This window comes from Vigna umbellata, chromosome 8 (genome assembly GCF_029865625.1).
Source record: "Vigna umbellata cultivar VRB3 chromosome 8, Vumbellata_1.0, whole genome shotgun sequence".
NCBI classification, from domain to species: Eukaryota; Viridiplantae; Streptophyta; class Magnoliopsida; order Fabales; family Fabaceae; genus Vigna; species Vigna umbellata.
In genome coordinates, this window is record NC_142172.1 from 14,509,945 (window position 1) to 14,533,487 (window position 23,543).

Here is a 23,543-nt window from a genome sequence, read left to right on the forward strand (position 1 = left end):
AACCTGAGTTGGCACATCCCTGATCATAGAGTAGCCCTAGTCTGATCCAATTAGTTGTGACTAGTTATATGTGCTGGCGTCGAATTTTAGCGAAGATGTGTGTAGAATACATGGTGGTACCCTAGTAGTGTGTAGAATGATTGCATGGCAGCTCAGTCTTGGGGTTTTCCTAAAATTACAATGATCAATCGTTCTCAAGTAGAGAGGATTGAATCATGTGGTGAGTAGTAGTAAGAGGTCCTAGTCTTGGAGGCTTCCAGTATGCTCCAGGGGGCGGAACGGACTAACCTCGTGAGTATGGTAGGGTGGAACCCATTGGCAATGACTTTGCAAAGCAGTAGAGGCCACCAAGAGTGTATAACCCGCCATAGCTCGACAATCATTCTAGTCCGGACGAGTCGGTTTATAATGCAACAAGTCTTGTAATGTCATTTACCATGTTTTGAGTGAACTATGCATGTTGTGTGTGTGACTGTATAACATGCGTTTATACCTAGCTCACCCTTGCTTGTTTGTGTGGTTGTGTATGATTCCTTTTGCGATGATTATCCACTTGGATAGAAGCATATGACGATAAGGTTTCCTTGAAGACAACTTTGGAAGAAGACGACAATGCTGCAATTTAGGCTTCCTAGGGGTTTCTTAGTCATTTGATGACATTTTGAAATATTTTTCCTCTTTAAGTTTATAGTTTAGACCTCTTTTTAAAGTTTAAATTCTGAAGCTATTTTGAGGATGACTGTAATCCTAATTACTCCTGACTGTTTTCCTATATTATGCACGATAACGTTTTTATTATATATGTTTTTCTATATAATCGGGATGTCACAGTAACCATATGCAAAAACTTTTAAAAATAAACTATATAAATAAACTATATTATTGTCTCAAGTTTTATGAAACATGAATTGAAATCCATGTTACAAGTATTATTTTTTTTCATATCATCTACTTAATTATATTAATATTAATTTATGTTTCTAATTTAATTAGACTTAATTATATTAATATTAATTTATGTTTCTAATTTAATTAGAATTATAGGTAAATTCAAAAAACAACAAAGTATTATATCCAAACAAATTCAAGTATTATATCCAAAGTTGCTTTTTTTTTTCAGATGCCAATTTATGATCATGTGATTATTTTCAGTAAATTATTTAGCATACTTCACTAAGAAAATATAATATAATGTATAAGAAACTTTTCAGTAGAAGAAATATCATATTTCATAGTAAACAAAGGATTAGTTTTGAACTACAATGAAAAAAGTTTCATTCCAAACTCAAATGCAACCCAAAGGTACTAGGAAAAATTAACTGAGCAGATTCAGCAGAGTTCAGAAAAGTACATAATTCATCAAAGTGCACACAACTTAATTAAGCCTAAGAGCCTGAGCATGATGTTGGATGTGATCATCTACGAATGTGGCTATAAAATAGTAACCGTGGTCATAACCAGGATGGAAACGTAACAGTAGCGGAACATTGGCTTTTCTGCAAGCCTCTTCAAAGTTGTGAGGCAGCAGTTGATGAGGAAAAAATTGGTCATCCTCGCCCTGAAAAGTGGATTAACAGTAACAGATATAAAACCAGCAAAAACTCAACAAGATCATTTAAGTACATGCTTATATAAAGTGAAATCATGCCCTAAGACAGAGAGCACAATATCTGGCAGAACGTATTCATTTACTCATATTCATGCTAAAACTGGATTTCTTAAAACATAAAAAATCAAGTACATATATAATAAAACTGTATAGGACAGGAAGGTAAAAAATTTACCACTCTTTAAATCAATCATTCACAAGTATTTTCAAAATAATAAACAAAAACCAAAATCTTTTACCTGATCAATCAAAATGGAGGAAGATACATTGGGAAACTTCGTTACCAAACAAGTGGCGTCATACTCCTGCATTTTTCAACTTATTATAAGGAAATATAAAGACTTGTTTAAAGTCAACATGCAGTTTCCTCATCAAATTTACCTCCCACTCAGATTTATTGTCACCGAGATAATTTGGGAATGCCTTCTGTCCCCAAGGACAATTTATAGGATTTGTAATTGGAGCAAAGGCAGAAACTGACTGAAACAAACATGTTTTGCAAACCAAAATAAGCAAGAATCTAATTAAGTAAATAAAAGTTATTTATCATGACAAAATATGGTCCATACATATATCTTAACTTACAAAACTATGTTCTACAAATTTCATAAGGTCACCCAAAGGATTTAATAATTGGTTTGGTTCTAATTTTAAAGGACATAAAATGCTATGCAGATTGCATCAAGTTTACCTTAACATGTTTTTGGAACAATAAACTATAAGTGGGTGTCTAACTTCTCAATAGCTGCTATCAACTTCTCCTGAATACATTCGTTTCTAATCTTATCCGTTGTCCCACCATCTTCCCCTCAACATTCTCTTTTCCACTGAATATTTTTCTCTTACTAGCACTGTACTGTTCTGCAACATTCACCACTATAGAGCATTTCAAGACTTAAAAAGTATCTGGTACAGTTTTCCTCTCATAGGCATAAGCAAACACAATCCACTGAACTAGAATATTGTGTGTGTTGCATCTCCATCACCTCATAAGATGGATGCGTAAGACTGCTAACAATGAAATTGGTGATATAATCCCTAATTTTAGCTTCAAAACATGGTTAACTGGTATTTTTCTAAGTTTGCAAAGAACACACTCCTTGATGCATCAACTAGGAGTCCATCATCTCTAAGAAGCATCATTAGTATTATGCACTTAAATATGCCCATAAAGCTATAGTAAGGTAAGAAAATATGGCACAATGTCAAATGTTGGTGCAAACCTACAGGAAATCCTATTGTAGACTCCCAACTCTAACTTAGAAGCTTCAAAACTATTAAAACTCCTAAAGAAATGTCCTAACAATCAGTATTCAATATTGATGCAGAGAAGATATATTGGTTTCATTTAACTACAAAACAGGGCTCTCATATCTTGAAGGTCACAAGTTTTATTGAGTGATTGCCATGTTGTTATCAGTATTCATTTTCAGCTGTTCTGATAAAGATCAATCAATAAACATTAAGCTCACTGCACTCATTACCTATTCATTCCAAACTTGCATAGCTATAACATATGAAAAAGGAACGTTCTAATTGGACCTTAAATGAAACAAAAGAAGATTATCATTAGATTTTGGTACCAAATATCCAATAAGGAAAGCATGAACCTGGTGATCATCGTCCATTGCTCAGACATTTTTTCCAACAGTTAAATAGGAAAAGTTCAACATAAAAGATAAGCATTATACACATCACATCTAAAGTACCACATATCCTGAAAAATATCTTAAGCCACTAACCTCGATGCAAAGTGAACTCAAGAAATAAAAATTCATCATTAGTATAAAAGATTCCAATAGGAAGTTAACTAATAAAAAACCTGTACAATGTATTTGCAGACAAATAAAATAATAGTAATACCTGTACAATGAGCATGTAGCATATAAATTTATTAACGTGCCATATCATAGTTAGGGAAGGTAACTAATAAAAAACCATATGTTGCTTAACAGTAAAACTATCCATTATTTTCAAGAAATTCAAATATTTTCAAACTGGCTCTTTAACTTTAAGTTTTCAGTTGCATAATCATCAAAACCTTATACTTATCCTGATTTTTCAGGTAGATAGTCAGAGCACCATGCCCACCCATAGAATGACCAAATATAGAAGCCTTTGATGTTTCGAGCTGTGGAAAATTATCACTGAGAAGCTTTGGCAATTCCTTGACAACATAGTCGTACATGCGCCAATTTTTCCATTTCTCTTGTGTGGCATTGAGATAAAATCCAGCACCTGTTCCAGAATGTACATGGAATTAAAATATCTTCTGCATATTAAAACGTATACAAATTGCAAGTTAACTCTTTAGCTATAGCCCATAACAATTAAAATTATCCCGGACAACAATCACATCTTCTGAACAAAATGAGCTTTTTTCCTATCAAAATAAGGAGAATGCAGTAGAATTGCTACAATAGGGAGATATTTAGAATAAGTTAAAAGAACTTTTAATCTGTTTTCTTATTGCACTTCAGATTTTCTATACATCATGTTAAGATGCTCAGGGAACACCTACTCTGTAAATCAGTGCCTTCATTTTCCCCTCCATGTCCAAACAGAATTAGATGAAGTTTTAGGTTTAGTAGTGCACTACCACAACAAGCTTCATCATCCATTGACATGTAACGGTGATGCTATGGTCTAAGTACAGAAGTTAGGTGCGGGATCTTAAAATTAAACCTTTTCTGTCTTTGTGCAAAATATGCATGTCAAGCTGTAAATTTCCATCCTCTTTTATTTTCCTTGGCCCATTACAACTGGGCAGCCATTTGAGCAGTTCTAAGTTCTAACACTTTTTGATCCAGCTTAGCATTGTTTTTCTTTGAGTTATGGGGAATGGCAATGTCAACAGCCAGCCAAAGAACCATTTCAATCCTTTGCAGTCCAAACAGACAATTCAGTTAAGTAATTGTGCTATTCAATTTTAACATAACATTAGTTATTTGTTTCATGTTTGTGGGTTTTCTACCCATAGCAAGTTTAAAGCATAACAAACTCCACCTTGAGTGAGTGTAAGAATTTGGTTAAATCTTGACAGTTGGCTTTGGACTATTACTAGAGACATCTAATCAGTATTTATTAATATTTCAGTTGGCTTTGGACAAGTACTAGTGATATCTAATCAGAATGTATTAATATGTCATTTGGCTTTGGACACATACTATATTGTCCCTTACTCAAATTTTGTGAATGAAGGTTTATAATTTACATCATAAGTTAGATATCTAATCTCAAAATAGACATGAAGATTATTACTTAGAAAGAAAAAAACAAGGAGAAAAACAAAGCAATCATAATTTTACAATGCGAATGAGAGTCAATTCAATTAAAAAAATGGAATAGCCTCAGAGAATAAAAAAACGTTTTTACTCCCCTTAATTGACAAGTCTCATAAATGATAAACCCTTATTAGGATGAGTATTTCTTGATATCTTTGCCACTACCATGCTGTTGAAGGAACTATAGTGGCAATGTTTCTTTTTATTTTCAAATATAAATTCCTTATGCAATATAGAATTGGGTAATTAAGAGTATAGATTCACAATATATTCATCCAAGTGTAAAACACAAGATTGGATAATATAAAATGAAAGCTCACTCAGCAAGTCACAGACTATGGTAGAAGGAGATAAAACATTACATCCATGGTACCATGCATGCAATGGCATTGAAGATGACAAAAACAAAACTCGTTTTCAATAGCACTTCAATATGCATAATATATTCACTACCAAGTGTACAGCACATGATTGGGTCATACAAAGTGAAAGTTTATCAACTTAGCTACAAACACCAGAGGTAGAAGAAAACAAAACATCCATTATAAGTCTAGTATCATACCAAAATGGCAATTTTAAGAAATTCAACATTCTTGTTAAGAAGTGGACTTTAAGTCTAACTCAACCCTACAAAACCGGTTGTAAGGTGAGGTTTACACCCACTTTCACGCCAATGTATAGGATAGGTTCTAACCATAGAGCTGATACCATATTAAGAAATGGACTTTAAGCCTAACTCAACCCCACAAACCCAGCTTGTAAGATGAGGTTTGCACCTACTTATATACTCTAAATTGACCTTATTTCTAGTCGACGTGGACTTCCAACAATTCTCATATGACAAACAAACAAACAACAAAACTTCCTTCAAAAATAAAAACAAACAACATGACTAAAACTAAGGCGAAATGTGAAGCTGGTCAAAGCTTGAGTCGGATAATTTTCAAACAGGCCCATCCCCATTCCCAAGTCAAACCAAGAAAGGCCCAAGGTTAAGGTCCAGTTCTATTCAAAATTCAAAGCCCAAATGTAATGGTCTCACACGGCATACCTACTCCAAAATCCCAGCTGTCAGCTTCTCCTTCCACATTCAAGCCTCCTGCATCATCAAGTTAAAACTGAGAACATATAAAAGCTTAACAACAAAAGGAAAAGTAGAAACTCCATAACCAATTAATTGTAGTAGATAAAAACATATTCCTGTAGTATGTAACTATTCGCATTCCAGCCCTCTTAAACTTTTCTCTCTGTATTGGTCTCTAAATTTTCTTTTTCATGTCGGTATTCTCTTCCAAGTGACCACATGACTTAACAGATATTAGAAAATACGCATTGCTTCTTAACATGGACTAAAATGAAAATCTACCCACAATAACCTATATCAAAAGTTTACCATTTTATAAAGCTCAAATAAACAACTTCAGAGAGTAAAATGAAAAAATAAAATTCCGAAGTATCAACACAACTAATTTCAGAAAGTATGCATGATGCTTCTAACCATGGACTAAAATAAACATCTTCTCATAAAATTTATCAAAAGTTTACAATTTTATAGAGTTAAAAAAGTATCTTTCGAGACTGAAATGAAAAACAACAGTGTATCAAAACACCAAAATAATTTCAGGATGAAAAAACGAAAACATCTTTACTTTAACAGACATGCAATCCGGAATAAAAAATTCTTTATATGAATTTTAAGTAATTACTATAAAAATAAACAAACTTATTATACTTGAAGGAAAGTATAAAAATACCCTCCCACTGTCCATGCATTACTAATTCAGTATGACATTCTCAACAAAAAATTATCCAAGCCCCTTCAATCAGGCTTCGCAGCTTTATTTGGGGAATTCGAGGCAAAAATAAAAAAAAAATTAAAAAGGTAATTTACTTGGGGAAGTGTCGGGAGTAACCAAGGCAATGCCCTCAGCAGCAGCTGCGCGTTGAGCACCAGACTTGAATATGAAGTTTTCATCGGTGCATGTGAGGCCAGCGAGAAAATACAGAACCTTTTGATTGAAAGCATAACAACACGATGAAATGAAGAAAGTGTGAGAGGTTGAATTGGAATGAGAAAAGGGAAAATTGAGAGGAACTCACTGGGAATTTGTGAGAGGGGGAAGGAGAAGGAGGGAAGTAGATGTGGAAGTTCATGGAGCAGCCGAGTGTGGGACTGAAATGCTTGAACCTCTTGTTGTAGCCTCCGAACATCTTGCCACTGCTGATCTCGCTCGGCTTCGTCTCCATCGCTCGATTCTGATTACTGCACTCACACAGAGGAAGTTGGGTTTGGGTGGTGAGGAAAAATTTCTCATGACATTTAGCTTTTATAGGCCTAATTTCCAATGTAATTCATGGCCACCTTTCATGAGATGATAATTGGGTGTTACTCCCTCCACCCCCACACGTCTCTTCCTCCACCTCCCCAATTTTTTAAAATGCCAATTATATCCTTCTAAAATGACAATTATATCCTCAAAAGTTAAAATTTTTTATTTTTATTATTTTAATATTTTAATTTATTTAAAACTTCTGATTTACTTCCCTCTGCACCTCTTCCTCTCTTCCATTTTCGTTTACCTTTCTCTCTTCCGTTAAGCTTCTTCTCCACCTATAACAAATTCATATTTTAACAAAATTATTACGTTTAAAAACTAACCATATATAACATTTAAAATTATAAATTTAAATATAAATTACTGTAAATAAAATAAACAAATAAAATAAAAACGAAACGTAAAAGGAACACTGCCTCTGGACGGATGACATCCTTCAACGGATGTCAACATCCGTTGAAGGCAAAACGGATGTCGACATCCGTTTTGCCTTAAACGGATGTTGACATCCGTTGAAGGATGTCATCCGTCCATAGGCAGTGTTCCTTTTACGTTTCGTTTTTATTTTACTACGTTTTGCGGCTCATGCAAGGATTATAGGCTTGGATATTAAAAGGATTATTGAAAGTATGGGAAGGATTTAGGGTTTAGGATTATTGGAAGGATTATGACTACGTACCTGGAGAGGAACCACGACAAGGACACTACACCATAAACGCACTGCACCACGTACTGCACCGAGAACAAGAAGAAGATTGTTTGATAATTCTTTTCACGATCACCAAGCTTTGTAGAAAAATATTTTACTCATACAAGAAACTACGTAGGTTATCAGTGAAATATGTTATAAATGAATAAAATTAAAAAACAACAATTTTAAAAATAAAATTTTACTGAGGGGCAAAATAGTAAAGGAAAGGTGGAGGAAGGGGCAAAATAGTAAAGGAGAGGTGGAGGAAGAGATGTGTGGGGGTGGAGGGAGCAACACCCATGATAATTGGGTAACACATAGGCCCAAACTAAAAAAAATTAGAAAAAAAAACGTGATCTATATTTAAGATTGGATTGTAATTTTTAAGTTTAGATATGAGCTAATAATCCATTTAAATATATGTATATAATTGAAAAGTGTACAAAAGATTGCTAGCGATGAAAAATAACAAAGGCAAAATGTTCATCACACTATAAAATTGTAGCAATTAATAGCATGTCCAAAAAATACATCAATTAAAGCTATAAAAGTAATATACAACAATAAACCTTGGCCAAATGTATCAAGACAACTCCAAATGTAAGTCTAGGAAAATATATCCAAAATATGATTACTAATGTATGTGTTAATACATTTTTCTTCTTCTGATTTTACGAAGTATCTCCGTGAAAAATTAATGTGTAATTATGCTTTAAAAATTAAAAAATGTATAAATGTTGACCTTATACGTTCTCCATATCTAGTTTGTTTTGATAAATAACTTCATTTCTTCAACTTCTTTTTTATATGTAATTCATTATAAAAAATTAACAACAAAATTAATTGAATATATTTTGTATTGGTAGAAATTATAAAATTAATACATCCACTCTAAACTATCCATATTGATTACGTATATATATATATATATATATATATATATATATATATATATATATATATATATATATATATATATAAATAACAATAAATGAATTCCATTCGTATGTGTCTTTTTTTAATTATTAAAACATCTTTAGTTTATTTTTTTAAGGGTCCTTCTTTTTAGTCATGGTTTTTCAATTTCTTTCTTAACTGTTTGACATATACAAGTTTATCCATACTTTGAAAGTACATTTCCTCTCATGACAATTTTAACTACACGTTTGTTTTTTTTTTTTTTCTAGTTTTGTTTAAATAATGTATTGCAACTCAAGAAACAATAATATCGATTTTGTTAAACGGACTCATTTTTCACGTACATGTTTGATTATTTATACCTTTTTTTAATACTTTTATTCATTATTGTGTAAGAAGGTTGGACTCTTAATTTTCATTATTCAATTGCATAAACCCTAAATATATTAGGTAACCTAAAAATGTATGTTCTCGTTTATTTTTTATTCTTAGTTTCATTTCACTTCTCTGTTCTCTCTTCCAATGATTCAATTTATTCAAAATTTATTAAATTTACTTACATCTCAAAAGTTATTCTACAAAGGAAAAATAAGTTAACGTCATTATACTTACTGGTCGTAAATGATCATCAAGTGATTATGGACTATGTGATAAAGGATTATTTCATGAATATATACCAGAAAAAATTTAAAGGAAAAACATTTACAATTCAAAGATTTCAAGAGTATGTTGGAAGTTCCATATCGACTAGAGATAAAGTCAAATTATAATATATAAGTCGGATGCAAATCTCATCATACAAGCCAATTTTATGGGTTAAGTTAAGCTTAAAGCCCTAAGTTCGCTTTTTCAGGTTCCACTTGGTACATAGAGCAATGAAGACTTAAAGCATCAAAGATAGACTCCCTAAATATAAAGTGATCGTCAAAGCGTCATTCTGCAGGTCAACAACCCATTGGAGTGGATCGCGTTCTCGGTCGAAACAAGAATGATTAATTTGTAAGAATGACAAAAGAATAAGGGCATGACTTCACAAGTCTAACTCAAGTGCACATATTCGGATAAATTGAGATTAGAAAAGCCTGATTTCGTGTATGAATGTGTGAAAGTTGCTAATGAAATTTAAGATGTTATTAAGTGTTTTGTATGATTTATGTTTTCAAATAACATACTTTGTGTGTTTCTAGATGATTTAATTGTTTATAATAACTTTTTTACACATTAGCTTACCTTGTTGTTTCTTTTGATACTTTTGTATGTTTGTTTTTTTATTGAGCAGATGATAGGTATGTACTAAAACATCTCTAATGAGGATGATATTGCTTCACAATATTATTTTTTATCGTTTAAAAGTTTTTCTGAATTACTTTAAATATATTTTATTATTATAATTATTATTTTTAGATAATTATATTAATATCATATAGTTATACGTTAAGATAATCTACTTTGTTTATCAGTTACAAGTTATTAAATTGGAAAATTACATTAATCAACTTTTTTTCAATATCTTTTATCACTCTTGACACATTCCATTTGAAAAATAAAAGTAATATTTTTAAGTTCAAAAATTAATTTATCAAATTTATACAGTAAATAATATTATGAATACATATTTAAAATTAATAATAACACAAATATATATAAATAAAAAAATATAAAAGTGAAAAAGTTGGAAACGAAATTACTAAAAGCTAAGAAATTGATGTCAGAAAAACTTAATTATTGTATACTCACATAAAATAAAATATTACATTTTGCATAAATATAAAATTTAAAAAATATATATTATTTATATACAGTTATCATTGTTTGTCTCATCATAATTTGGGCCGAATTTGGTCATCCCTTCTTACTTAGCACATGATTTCAAGAAACTAAGAAATTCTTTTATGCTTAGTTGGTAAGAAAAATTTCTTACAGAGTGCCAAGGAAGCATGTCACATGGAGCATGATCAGCAAAGTCATCTCATATTAATGAACCACCGAGGGAAGGTGGAAACAGTTTCAAACCTTAAATGCATGCCCATAGGCTTCAACCATACACCTTCATTATAATTTATACTACACCCTCTCTTCTCTTTATCTTTCTTACCTCTTTCTTTCTGTTTATGGCATGACCAAATGTAAACAAGCTGCTTGTGCTTTTCACTTCCGTTAGTGGTTTTCACTTCTTATGCCCAACTTCACTTACATTTTTGGTGCAATATTATTTCTCACCTAATTTTTGTTTGTTGTGTCCTTTGTTCAACCCTTTGGTTGAATAAACATAACTGTTATTCCCACAGAAAAGTTAAGGGTATTTTGTATTCTGCTTTGTTTTTTACTGGTTGTGGCTGCGTTCTTAGCTGGGTAGATAAACAACTCAAGACGGAGAAAACAAAGTTACATTAGTGTTTGCATTTTGTATTTTTGTTTTTTGCCTCTGGATTTTGGGCATGTGAGCTGTCTAGAAAGCCAAAAGGGGCATCTTTTTAGTGGTCATTATATGATATATTTCATTCATTCTTCTATTTCAACTAAAGTTTGGGAGTGGAGTTTTTTATCCACGAAGATCCACCAGAAAGATTTGATTTTGCAGTTTATTTTACGTCTTAGCGATAACACAAACCTCTGATCAAAAGGGTCAAATTGGGTAGTTGAGTTAGAGGAATGTGAAGGGCCTACGATTTAGGGGGGTCATATAGGATTCTGTGATGTGTTTAGTTTATCTATGGGTATAAAACCTGGAATAGAAAGAAGTCACCTTTTGAAAAGTTCATAGAACTAGAAGCAAATAAAGTGTTGAGATTTCATTTCAAGGCTTGTGTTTATGCATGGTGGGAAGCATCATGGAAGTAGTTAGTAATGAGTACTCAAATGGCTCTGTTCAGGCCTGCAATGGTTCAGAGGAGAAGCTTGATGATCTTCGCAGCCTTGTTGGGAAGGCTGATGGTGATCCTTTGAGAATTGTGAGTGTTGGTGCTGGTGCTTGGGGCAGTGTTTTTGCTGCTTTGTTGCAAGATACTTTTGGCCAATTCCGTGATAAGGTGCAAATCAGGATATGGAGAAGGCCAGGAAAGACAGTTGATAGAGCAACAGCAAAACACCTCTTTGAAGTTATCAACTCCAGGGAGGATGTGTTGAGAAGGTTGATCAGGCGTTGTGCTTATCTGAAATATGTTGAGGCCAGGCTTGGTGATAGGACTCTTCTAGCTGATGAGATTCTGAAAGATGGATTTTGTTTGAATATGATAGATACACCACTTTGTCCATTGAAGGTGGTCACAAACTTGCAAGAAGCTGTCTGGGATGCTGATATTGTGGTTAATGGTTTGCCTTCAACAGAAACAAGGGAGATTTTTGAAGAGATAAGTAAATATTGGAAGGAGAGAATCACAGTGCCTGTGATAATCTCTTTGGCAAAGGGTATAGAGGCTGCATTGGAGCCTGTTCCCCATATTATAACTCCCACAAAAATGATTAACCAAGCAAGTAAGATTTTTCTTCTTATTATCATGAGTTATCTTTTCTCCATTCTTGTGGCTTCTTTGTTATACTTAAAAGGCAATCTTTTTCTCATGCACTTTAGACAATAGAAGAAGTAAAGGAATTCCACCAAGATTTTAAATTGCATTTGCCTGCAATTTTGATAATCACTATACAACTGCAAACTGCAAACCTTGGGTTGCATGAACTCTCATATAGCTTTAACTTTTTACTTTTGTATTAAAGATATCATTATATAATTAATAGATGGTTGGTTTTGTATCTTTTTTTATTATCAGTCTGGTCGGGTGTGGTAGGAGTTAGAAAACATCTGTCTCTCTGAACAGGATGATAACTCTGTAAAGCATTGAGGACACTTTTATGTGTCAATGTTCTGGACTCATTGATATCTCCCTTTTGTAACATTTCTCATATAGTCACATCCACCGATTTTTGGTATATATGGCATACTACTTCTTGAATAACTTTTCATCTTTTGACCAGTACAGCTAGAGAAGAAGTCTAGCCAAAGAAACTTCCGCAACATTCTTGTGAGTTTTATTGGTGGAGACAATGTTGTTTATTTTGAATGAATGTCAATCTCAACCTTCCTCACCCACTCCTAGCAACTTCAATTCACTTAAAGTTCTCATTCGTATTTAGGTATACTACAGATCAATGATAATAAAGTGAAGCAATAAATCTTGATTCAGAAATTAACAGCAGAAAATATGATAAATGCATACAAAATATATTATGAAGTTGTTTACATTTCAAACTTGTTAACTCTGCACTTATCCTATGAAGTTTGCAACACACTTTATAGGCGGAAATCTATATAAAATTTGATAATTCACTGGCTAGGTACTGCTATTTGTTATCTATAATTTATTTACATCATGCCAACCAATGGAAATTAGTAACTTGGTAGTATATCTATTTTATCTACCCTCATTGTCAGTTGTTTACAATGTATATATTCTTTGACAGCTGGAGTGCCTATGGAGAATATACTTTATCTTGGTGGTCCGAATATTGCCTCAGAAATCTACAACAAGGAGTATGCCAATGCTCGAATATGTGGAGCTGATAAATGGAGGAAACCTCTTGCAAAGTTTCTACGACAACCTCATTTTATTGTCTGGGACAACAGTGACCTTGTTACCCATGAAGTCATGGGTGGCTTGAAAAATGTCTATGCTATTGGTGCAGGTAAGCTTCAAATTAGATTGAGATTGTTTGGACAAACTTCCCCCTAAAAACATTCAGAAAGGAAAGTAAAAGGGAAAAAAATTAAATAAGCTTTTGCACAAGCTAAAGTTAGTTTAGGCATAAGTTAATTTGTAGAAACTGTTATAAATTCTCTAAATTTATAATTTTAACTTGTGCATAAGCTAACTTTATCTTACAGTAGAAGTGATTATGGAGAAACTTGTCTAAACATGTCTTTAATAACATAAGCTTTATGGCTATTGTGAAACTCGTCGTATTTTGTTTGCCATGACTTTTATTTGTTACAAATAGTTGCAACATTTGAAGATAACCCTTTGTGATAACTAATTCTAGTTTTTCAGTTTTCACCCCCAATTTTCGTTCTGAATGCTATTCAAGCATTACAATGTGCTAATAAGTAACTTTGATTAATGACTATAGGAGAAATGAACAGAAGAAAGAAAACTGGTTGGGAAACATATCCAATTCAAATAAGGGCTTAAGGGCTTTGTCATTGATCAATGTGATTAAATATGACGTTACCCTTTTTCTTATGATCGTTTCTCCTTGGATGTGCTAGTTGTGTAGTTGGCTGTAAGTCAATTTCACTTGTTGATTTGCTTCCTTTTCCTGACATTGTATTCAACTTTGCTTTTTTCACATTCCAAATGTCTGAGCTCCATATTTGCTGTTGTTTAGACGAAATCTCATTGAATTCTGTTTCTCCTGGGAGTACTGGCTTGGTCTCAGTACTGACTCCAAGCTACTATGCTAAGAATCTTAGTGTCTTGTGTACAAATCAAAGTCTAACCTTACCAAAATTATACAACAAACTATAAAGTTTATCTGGTACATAGTTTAGTGACTGAGGGTTATTCTACTACCTAACCAATATACTTTCGTAAGTTAAGAAAGTAAACTACTAATTATCAAGGGTAATTGGAGGTAAGTTTCTTATATCAAAGACTGATTAAGGAATTAATCTTCACCATAAGACATACACAGAAGAATATATACAAGTTCAAATAAAATTCAACAGATAATAACTGGGTCAAGTAATATTTGTGTCGAGATCCAAAACCCTATCTTATCACAAGGAAAGATTTTGTCTCTCATCAATATAATCTTATTAAACATACATAATCCATAAATAAAAAGATAAAAACAAAAGAAGATTAATCCTACTCTTTATGGATCATGAGATTAAATCCTAAAGTTTTCTCTCCATTGTGAAAGAGTTTATCTTCTCTGTTGGATGGCTCTCTAAACTATCCCCCAAGAAATATATGTTTTTCTTTGCTTCTAGATGTCTATTTATGCATAATATGTTTCGTGTCAGAGTCCTTTAGCAAAGATCAGGTTTATGTTGTTGGTGGTCCATGCCTAAAATGGTGCCCTGATGTGAAACCAAAATCAAATACTTGAATTGGAAACAGCCCTTAATTAGGACAGTCATGCCTTGGACACTTGTTTACATTGTGATTACAAGATTTCCCTGAGGTGAACGCACTGAGTTAGAGGGCATGCACTTTTGAGAGAATTCTGTAACTATGCCTTAAGTAGGCTAATGGAACAGCCTCATTTTTCATACACCAATTTTTACACTCATCTCTCGCGTCTCTTTTCCTTTCCTTTTCTATGACATCACCCCCATCATAGACATCATTTTGTCTCTTTTTGGTTCTATCTCTCTACTCCTTCCCAAGGTGTATACACTATAAAAGATACGGAGCCTTCATTTTTCTGATTGAAAATAAGGTGTAGTCATGTCATGCAGCAGCAACTATATGAGAAATGTTACAAACTTACATACGTACGAAGGCTTCACTTTTCTGATTGAAAACATTGTGTAGTCGTGTCATGCAACACAAACTGCATAGCCATGCAGCAGAAACTACAAAGCCATGCAGCAGAAACTACAAAGCCATGCACTTTTGACTCTGAATTTTGACCTCAATAACAGCTTTAGTTTCTGTGGTCTGCTTGAAAGTTTTAGGGATGGACTCATCTATTTGCATATCTATATTCATGGAACTAACATTACTCTTCAGTTAAATAAAACAAAAGAAGCACATTCAATGTGATATTACTGCAACCTATCAAGTAATTTCATAGCTCTGCAACTATGTGGTATCTAGTGGTTATGAACTTCTTAAGAAGTCATAACAGAAGAGTTACTTTTATTGCAGTTTTTACCAAAATTGTATTTCTCATGTTCGCAAAGTGTGATTGATTCTCCCAATGGCAAGTGCCTAGATCAGTACATTAATAAATCACCTTTGTTATTTTTGGTAATAATACACTTCTGATCTTCAGTGTTTTGGGTGTCAATGCCATTGCTTGTTGTCTTCCTTTTGATTAGTATTGCTATAGCAAATGGAAAATGGGAATGTTTTTAGTGTGATACTAGCATCCCCCTTATTCATTTCCATAGCTTGCATTAACTTTGATTGACAATCTTTACTACATATTGCCCTTATTATTGTCAGGTATGGTAGCAGCCCTTACCAATGAGAGTGCTACCAGCAAATCTGTATACTTTGCACACTGCACATCAGAGATGATATTTATCACTCACTTGTTGGCTGAAGGACCTGAGAAACTTGCAGGGCCATTATTGGCTGACACTTATGTGACTTTACTAAAAGGTCGTAATGCATGGTATGGCCAGATGCTAGCTAAGGGTGAATTAAGCCCAGATATGGGTGACAGCATCAGTGGCAAAGGAATGATTCAGGTATGTTGTGTATTTTTCCCCTTGGTTTGTTCCAAACACATACTCTGAATTCCTTAACTGTTCTAATTGCACCTTAGAATGTACTAATAGTATTATAATATGCATTAAAAAGTGAATATTATGAACAAATGTTATAGTTCCACTTTCAGTAATTTTAAATGTAGTTTAGTGGAACTTTTGTATGTTATACGACCCAACAAACTTAATTAGAATAAGTTCTGAAACTATCTTAAAGTAATGGAATTAAACTTAACATAATTGTCCCTCAAATGCTTTGTTACATAAGCTGTGGATTTTCTTAGTTTGTACACAGCATTTCATACTCATTGAAATTTTCTGATTTAAAAAATATGGTTGCTGTTTATATTTGTAGGGTGTTTCGGCAGTGGAGGCCTTTTTTGAACTTTTGAGCCATTCAAGCCTGAATGTGTTGCACCCAGAAGAAAACAAACCGGTTGCTCCTGTTGAACTTTGCCCCATTCTGAAGACACTTTATAAAATATTGATATCCAGGTAATTCATTTCTTGCAACCATTGCATGCCTCTTCACACATAAAAGAGGATAAAATAATTTCTGCTTATTAGAGCTATAAAAGTAGAGGTTAATTATAACTTAATTACTTGGTTAATTATGTACATGTTCTTCACACATAAAAGAGGATAAAATAATTTCTGCTTATTAGAGCTATAAAAGTAGAGGTTAATTATAACTTAATTACTTGGTTAATTATGTACATGTTTTCCACTAAATAACCTTTAACTGGTTAATTATGTAAATATTTTATACTTATTAGAGAAATTACTCAATTACTTGCATATATTAGACTAAGTAAAGAAATGAAAATTGTACATAAACTAAAGTATATAAGGGCTGAATGCACCTTAGCTATGCCACAAGTTTCTTTACCTTGCTACTGATGCATTTTGCATTTCTCAGGGAACACTCTTCATCAGAAGCTATTCTCCAAGCTCTGAGAGATGAAAATCAGAATGATCCCCGTGAACGCATTGAGATTGCACAAAGCCATGCTTTCTACATGCCTTCACTTCTTGGACAATCATGATTATTTTTTTACCTTGCCAAAATTATCCATTTGTGTGGGGGATTTCTCAATGTTTTAATTCTATGCATACCATTTCACGAATTCTTGTTTATGGCTTAGAATGCAGCATTTTATGATGGATTTTGCAATTCATACAAGTATAGTGAATTTGAATCTCTTATGGTTTTCATTGTTTCCTAATTCGCCAATTCGGTTTCCATGTACTAAGCTCATCACTTTTTTTTTTCTTCTGTTAATAGTCTAACATGCTCATCTAAATGTAATTAAATAAGGTATATGTTAATGTAATACTGTGATGGCTTTCTATGTCGATTAAAAAAGACTTTTTATGTGTGTTCCAAAATCGACATAAATATATTTTGTATAAAAAGTTTCCATTTTTTTAGGCTGGTTTTGGAACAAACAACTTAGAATCTTTTTCAAATTTTCTATGAAACCCTAATTTCATAACTGTGACATGTTTTGATTGCATCAATGGAAAACAACATCGATTCCATTCCAAAGAAGAGTAATTGGAGAACAACACAAACAATTGGAACTTGTTCATGTAGATATATATGGTCCTATCACTCTGACATCCAACAGTAATAAGAAGTACATTTTGCTATTTATTGATGATTATAGTAGAAAATCATGGGTATATTCTTTTAAATGCTTTAAGAATAATGTTGAGAAGGAAGCTGAAATGTCTATTTAGTTCATAGAGGAGGATAATTCAATTTAAATGAGTTCAATGAAATTTGCAAGCACAATGAGATTAAGAGACTATAACAACTGTTTATACTCTGTAATAGAATAGTGTTGCTTATGATGATCATTGTTTATTCCTTGTTGTTTGAGAAAAATATTCCCAACACTTTTTGGGGAATTGGACTGTCTATGTCTTGAATTGGCGTCTTACATTGGTAATTAAGGATTTAACACCAAAAGAGGCATGGAATGGAATAAAACTTACAATTGATCACTTTCGAATCTTTAGGTGCATAGCTCATGTTCTAGAAACAAGGAGGACTAAACTTTATAATAGAAGTATTACTTATGTATTGTTGGGTGTTAGTCAGGAATCCAAGAGTTACAAATTGTTTGATCTAATTGCTAAAAAGATTGTTGTTAGTAAAGTTATGATTTTTGAGGAAGAGAAGTAATGGAATTGGGGAAAAAACAAATTGTGTCAGATTTGGCATGGGATGATGGTGAAAGTATAGATAGGGTTGTGAAAATGAAGAAAATATTAATGTTGAGACAAGACAAATTCGTGAATAAGGACTTGACGAAGAAGTGGACAATTTTAATGAGGATGAAGAAAAAGTAAGAGGATTAATAAATTTAATAAGAGATGAAGAATACCTAAATAAAAGTATACTCTTTTTATTTTAATTGATGAACTTATACTATATAAATAGTTGATTATCTTGAAAGAAAATTAATCTATAATTGTACTGTCTAAATATTTACAATATAAATAACATATAAAAATTAAAGATGATTTTAAGATGTTAATTAGTTTCTATTCTTAAGTATTTTGGTAAAATTGTGATCATAACCTCATAAATCATTGGATTAGACTAAAATTTTTACAAAATATTATTGAAATATTGTTTCTCTTCTCCTTATGATTGGTAAGATTTACAATTGAAAGTTTATACTAAGAGAAATAATTAATGCATTTTAATGTAAAAGTTAAGTTTTCACATACTATCCAATTCCGAGTAGCCTTGATAAACATTTTATTCCCACTTTGTTAACCACTTGATCGAAATGAAATTTTTTATCTAGAGTTCTTAAGACATAATACTTCATTTTGGCCGTCAAGATTTCCATTTAGAAGTTTGTGGTTAAAGAAATCTTTTTTCACAAAGTGAAATGACGCCACCTATGTCTTGATTTTGAGTTACTTCAATAAAAAATAGATTCCAACTTTATTAATCATTGATCCAGCTCAAACTTTTTCAGTTTGTTCTTAAGATATTACTCATCACTCTAACTTATCGGATTTATATTAGAGTTTTGTAGTAAGAAATATAATTTTTGCATTTAGGACATTACATTAATGGTATCATGTTAATGTGTTCATAAATTTTAAATATTAATTTTTATCAAATTTCAAGAATGCATAAAATATAGAAAAGTAGCTAAACATGTAACTTAGCATTTTTAGGTCATGAAGATGAATACATATTTTATTATGTTGTCAAATAACTTGTGAATATACAATGCATGATATGTGAATGAACATTAAAAAAGAATATTAAAATATTAATGTAATAGTAATATAAACTTCTATAAATTGATACTTGAGAGAAGAGAAATGGAAATATTTTTACTTCTTTCCTGGTTGCATAATGTTTCCATTTAAAAAATAAATTAATAAAGAAATTATTAATCAAATTTTAAAATAGTTGGGAGTGACTTAATCTATTGAACAATAAAATTTAGTATGGACAAGTTATTTTAAGGTAGAGAAATTTATCCCATCTCTATTCTTATTTTTATTTTTATATTTATTGTCATGGTTATTTAGTTTATTTAGTAAGTGTTTATAAGCTCATTTTTATTTATTATTTTGAATTATTTAATTTATTTAGTGAGATATTTATAACCTTATTTTTATTTATATTTATTATTCTATTTATTTAACATATTTAGTGAAAGGTTCATAATTTTTTTATTTATTATTTTAATTTATTTGGTGGGATGGTATTTATATTTATTATTTTGTTTCTTTAATTTATTTAGTAAGGTTATCATAATATCAAATTTTTATTTTTATTTATTAATTTATTTAGTGAAGTATTTATAACTTCGTTTTTATTTATATTTATTATTATGGTTATTTAATTTATTTAGTGAGTGTTCATTTTATTTTTATTATATTTATTTAATTTATTTAATGAAGTAGTTATAATCTCACTATCAATAATCTCGCCTTAATTTATATTTATTAGTTTGTTTATATAATTTATTTAGTGAGTTATTTATAATCTCATTTTATTTATATTTATTATTCTATTTATTTATTTTCTTTACTTAGGTGTTCATAACCTCTTTTTTATTTACACTGTTTATTTAATTGATTGAGTGAAATATTCATTACTTCAGTTATTATTTGATTTATTTTATTTATTTGGTGAGGTGTTCATATCTTTATTTTTATTTATACTTTAATTTATTTAAGTGAAGTGTTCATGACCTATTTTTATTTTTTATTTAATTTAATTTAATTAATTTAATGAGGTGATCATAACTTCATTCTTTTTATACCTTCAACTATATTATTTTTTTAATTTAATTATTTTTTTATATGCATTGTTTTATTTTATTATTTAATAATTATTTTGAAATATTATATATATATATATATATATATATATATATATATATATATATATATATATATATATATATATATATATATATGAGTTTTCTAACACGCTTACATCTGTTTTTCAGTTGGTATATTTTAGCAATGTGTATCGAATTTTAGTAAACAAAAATACTCTTATATATCATGGATTCTAAATTTTAATGTTAAGGATATTTTAATAATTTTTATTCTCAAACTAAAAAAAAAGACCCAAATCCTTACTCACCTCTCTCACAAAGGTTCATTCAAAATCTCTTTAATTTCACCATGTTCACTAACCATTCTAATTTCATCATCTGCATATGTTGAATCATCATCGAATGATACTTGTGAAAATTAGATAAAATTATATACTATAAAAATTATAAAATGAAAATTCATTATAAATCATTTTTTTAAGAAATTGTTTAAGAACGAGTGTTTCTGATTTTTTCTAAGCCAATTAATTAGATAAAACAAAAATTATAAAATGAAAACTTATTATAAAATTATTTTTTGTAAGATTATTTAACAGGTTTCTGGGTGTCCCTATTTTTTGTAAATAATAATGACGCCGTTAAATAGAGACTTATTGAGACATTATTATATATAAAATGAAAACTTATTATAAAATTATCTTAACACAAAACATGTGGTTCAAATATATGTTAATGAGTACTTTCACAATTTTGGACTTATTGCTAATTTTATTGAAATTTATTATCCATTTAGTTTATTGAAAGTATGAGTAATTCTTGACACAAAACACATGTGATTCAAATATATGTTAATAAGTACTTTCACAATTTTGGACTTATTGCTATTTTTTTCATGTAAAAAGGAAGTGTAATAAAGTAGCGACTACAAATTTGGCTTTTAGCGATAAAAGATTATTAAAAAACAATCATTTAGTACATTCTAAAGTTTTTTATATTTTCAGCAAATTGTTTAATATTAGAGTTGATAATGTGTTTTGGTTATGGAATCAATGATATTTCTCTTTTCCATCGTCATTCTTCAATAACACTCAAATAGCATGTCTACATAGTATCCTAGAAAATTTAAATTCTTTACAAAAACAATGAATTGAATTTTTTTCCTTTATCAAACTTTCGAAACGACCTTAAGTTTAGTATGATGTCACACCGAGTAAAAGTCATTGTTAACGATAATTGTTGCATATTTTGTAAATAACTTAATTTCATGTTGAAGCAACTCAAAAGCATATGGTGTGAGTATGAATACCGCATATACCTCGATTGGAAAACTCGTTTTCTTTAAGAAACTATGATACTTTTAACGCATTCTTGCATCTATTCCAGCTTGATTTCTAATGTTGATTATAAAAAACTTGATTCACAAAGTCCACTAAACTTAATTTAACATCCAAGAATTTTTTAATATATGAATTTATAGATTCTAAATGTTTGGTCATCATCCCAACAAAAAAGAATTTTTTCAAATAGGCTAAGACCCAAAATTGACAATAAGAATACAATGCCTCAATATATGTGTTATTATTTACACGAAAGCGTTCAACCATCAAATTCCATTGTCGTTCAAAATCACTTGCACATTTTAAATTATATAACCTATAAAACTCATTTTTGAAGTCATCATATTTTGTATCATATTTTGTACCCAAAAGTAAAGAAAACCAAGTTGGCAACTTTGTCGCAATATGCCATATACAAAAAGCATGATTTGTTGACAATTGTTGAAACAACTTCTTTAAGTGGTCTTGATCAATCAGAATTGTTTGTGGACATTTCCCTTTGACAAAGAGTACAAAACTCTTTCATAATTTTTATTATTTGTTATATTTTCAGAGTTTTATATGCTTTGTCAAAGAAAAATATCTACAAACAATTTTAACTTATCAAGACCATACATTTAAAGAAGTTGTTTTAACGGAATTACCAAATACAAAACATGCTTTTTGTATATGACATATTGGAATAAAGTTACGAACTTGATTTTTCCTTTTGGGTACAAAATATAACTACTTCAAAATTGAGTTTATAAGTTATATAATTTAAAATGTGCAAGTGATTTGAAACGACAATATGATTTAATGATTGGACATTCTTATGTAAGTAATAACATTTGCATATTGAGACATTATATTCTCATCGTCAATTTGGGTTTTAGTCTATTTAAAAGAATTTTTTTTCACTAAGATGACAATAACCAAATGTTTAGAATCTATAAATTCATATATTAAGTTATTTTTGGATGTTAAAACGAGTTTGGTTTTGTGAATCAAATAAGAATATATTTTTGGTTGGTGCTAGAAGTTTTTTTTCTTTCTTTTTTATAATCAACTTATTAGGTTTTTATATTTTCTCTTTTTTTTTTAAGGTTGGAGTTGTTGTAAACATTAAAATTCAAGTTGGAGAAAAAACGAAAATGCATCAAAAATATCATAATCCTCTAATGAAAACAAGTTTTTCAATCAAGGAACATGCTACATCCATACTCACACCACATATCTTTGAGTTACTTTCAACATGAGATTGAGTTATCTATAAAATATGCAATAAGTATGATTGACAATGACTCTTACATGATATATCATCATACCAAACTGGATGAAACTTATTCTGAAACTTGGATAAAGAAAAAAAATTCAATTCATTATCCTTGTAAAGAATTTGAATTTTCTTGAGATATTATGTAACCATATTATTCAAATGTTATTGAAGAATGACTATTTTAATATTGAAGAATATTTTCCTTCTCATTAGAAAAGAGAAAGCTCATTAATCCCATTAAGACTAATGTAAGGATGAAATAGAAAATATTAAAATGAGAAAAATGAAAAAGAAAGAATAGAAAGAAATAAGAAATGAAAGAGATGAATAAAAATTTGAAAATTTTT

The 23,543-nt window shown here is 30.6% G+C and overlaps 2 protein-coding genes across 2 annotated transcripts; one reads left to right on the forward strand and one right to left on the reverse strand.

Moving 5' to 3' along the window:
* Positions 1 to 1,211: 1,211 nt before the first annotated feature.
* SFGH (S-formylglutathione hydrolase) lies at positions 1,212 to 7,204 on the reverse strand. Its single transcript, XM_088097281.1, has 7 exons — positions 6,994 to 7,204; positions 6,785 to 6,902; positions 5,945 to 5,992; positions 3,651 to 3,847; positions 1,991 to 2,089; positions 1,849 to 1,914; positions 1,212 to 1,558 (listed from the first exon to the last, which is right to left on the reverse strand). The coding sequence occupies exons 1-7, from the start codon at positions 7,138 to 7,140 to the stop codon at positions 1,376 to 1,378; spliced, it is 858 nt and encodes a 285-aa protein (XP_087953407.1). The 5' UTR covers positions 7,141 to 7,204; the 3' UTR covers positions 1,212 to 1,375.
* A 3,565-nt stretch (positions 7,205 to 10,769) lies between these two features.
* Positions 10,770 to 17,493, forward strand: LOC124846642 (putative glycerol-3-phosphate dehydrogenase [NAD(+)] 1, cytosolic). Its single transcript, XM_088097503.1, has 5 exons — positions 10,770 to 12,312; positions 13,297 to 13,518; positions 16,008 to 16,255; positions 16,629 to 16,768; positions 17,193 to 17,493. Exons 1-5 carry the CDS (start codon positions 11,655 to 11,657, stop codon positions 17,317 to 17,319), a joined length of 1,395 nt encoding a protein of 464 aa, XP_087953629.1. The 5' UTR covers positions 10,770 to 11,654; the 3' UTR covers positions 17,320 to 17,493.
* Positions 17,494 to 23,543: the final 6,050 nt, after the last annotated feature.

Bases quoted from the DNA above. Each gene is read 5' to 3' on its own strand.
- LOC124846642 (XM_088097503.1), top strand. From the start codon at position 11,655: ATGGTGGGAAGCATCATGGAAGTAGTTAGTAATGAGTACTCAAATGGC. The intron at 12,313-13,296 runs GTAAGATTTTTC...ATTCTTTGACAG, and splicing joins AAAAATGATTAACCAAGCAA to CTGGAGTGCCTATGGAGAAT. The intron at 13,519-16,007 runs GTAAGCTTCAAA...TATTATTGTCAG, and splicing joins TGTCTATGCTATTGGTGCAG to GTATGGTAGCAGCCCTTACC.
- SFGH (XM_088097281.1), bottom strand. From the start codon at position 7,140: ATGGAGACGAAGCCGAGCGAGATCAGCAGTGGCAAGATGTTCGGAGGC. The intron at 6,903-6,993 runs GTGAGTTCCTCT...TTCAATCAAAAG, and splicing joins CCCCCTCTCACAAATTCCCA to GTTCTGTATTTTCTCGCTGG. The intron at 5,993-6,784 runs GTAAATTACCTT...TTGATGATGCAG, and splicing joins TACTCCCGACACTTCCCCAA to GAGGCTTGAATGTGGAAGGA.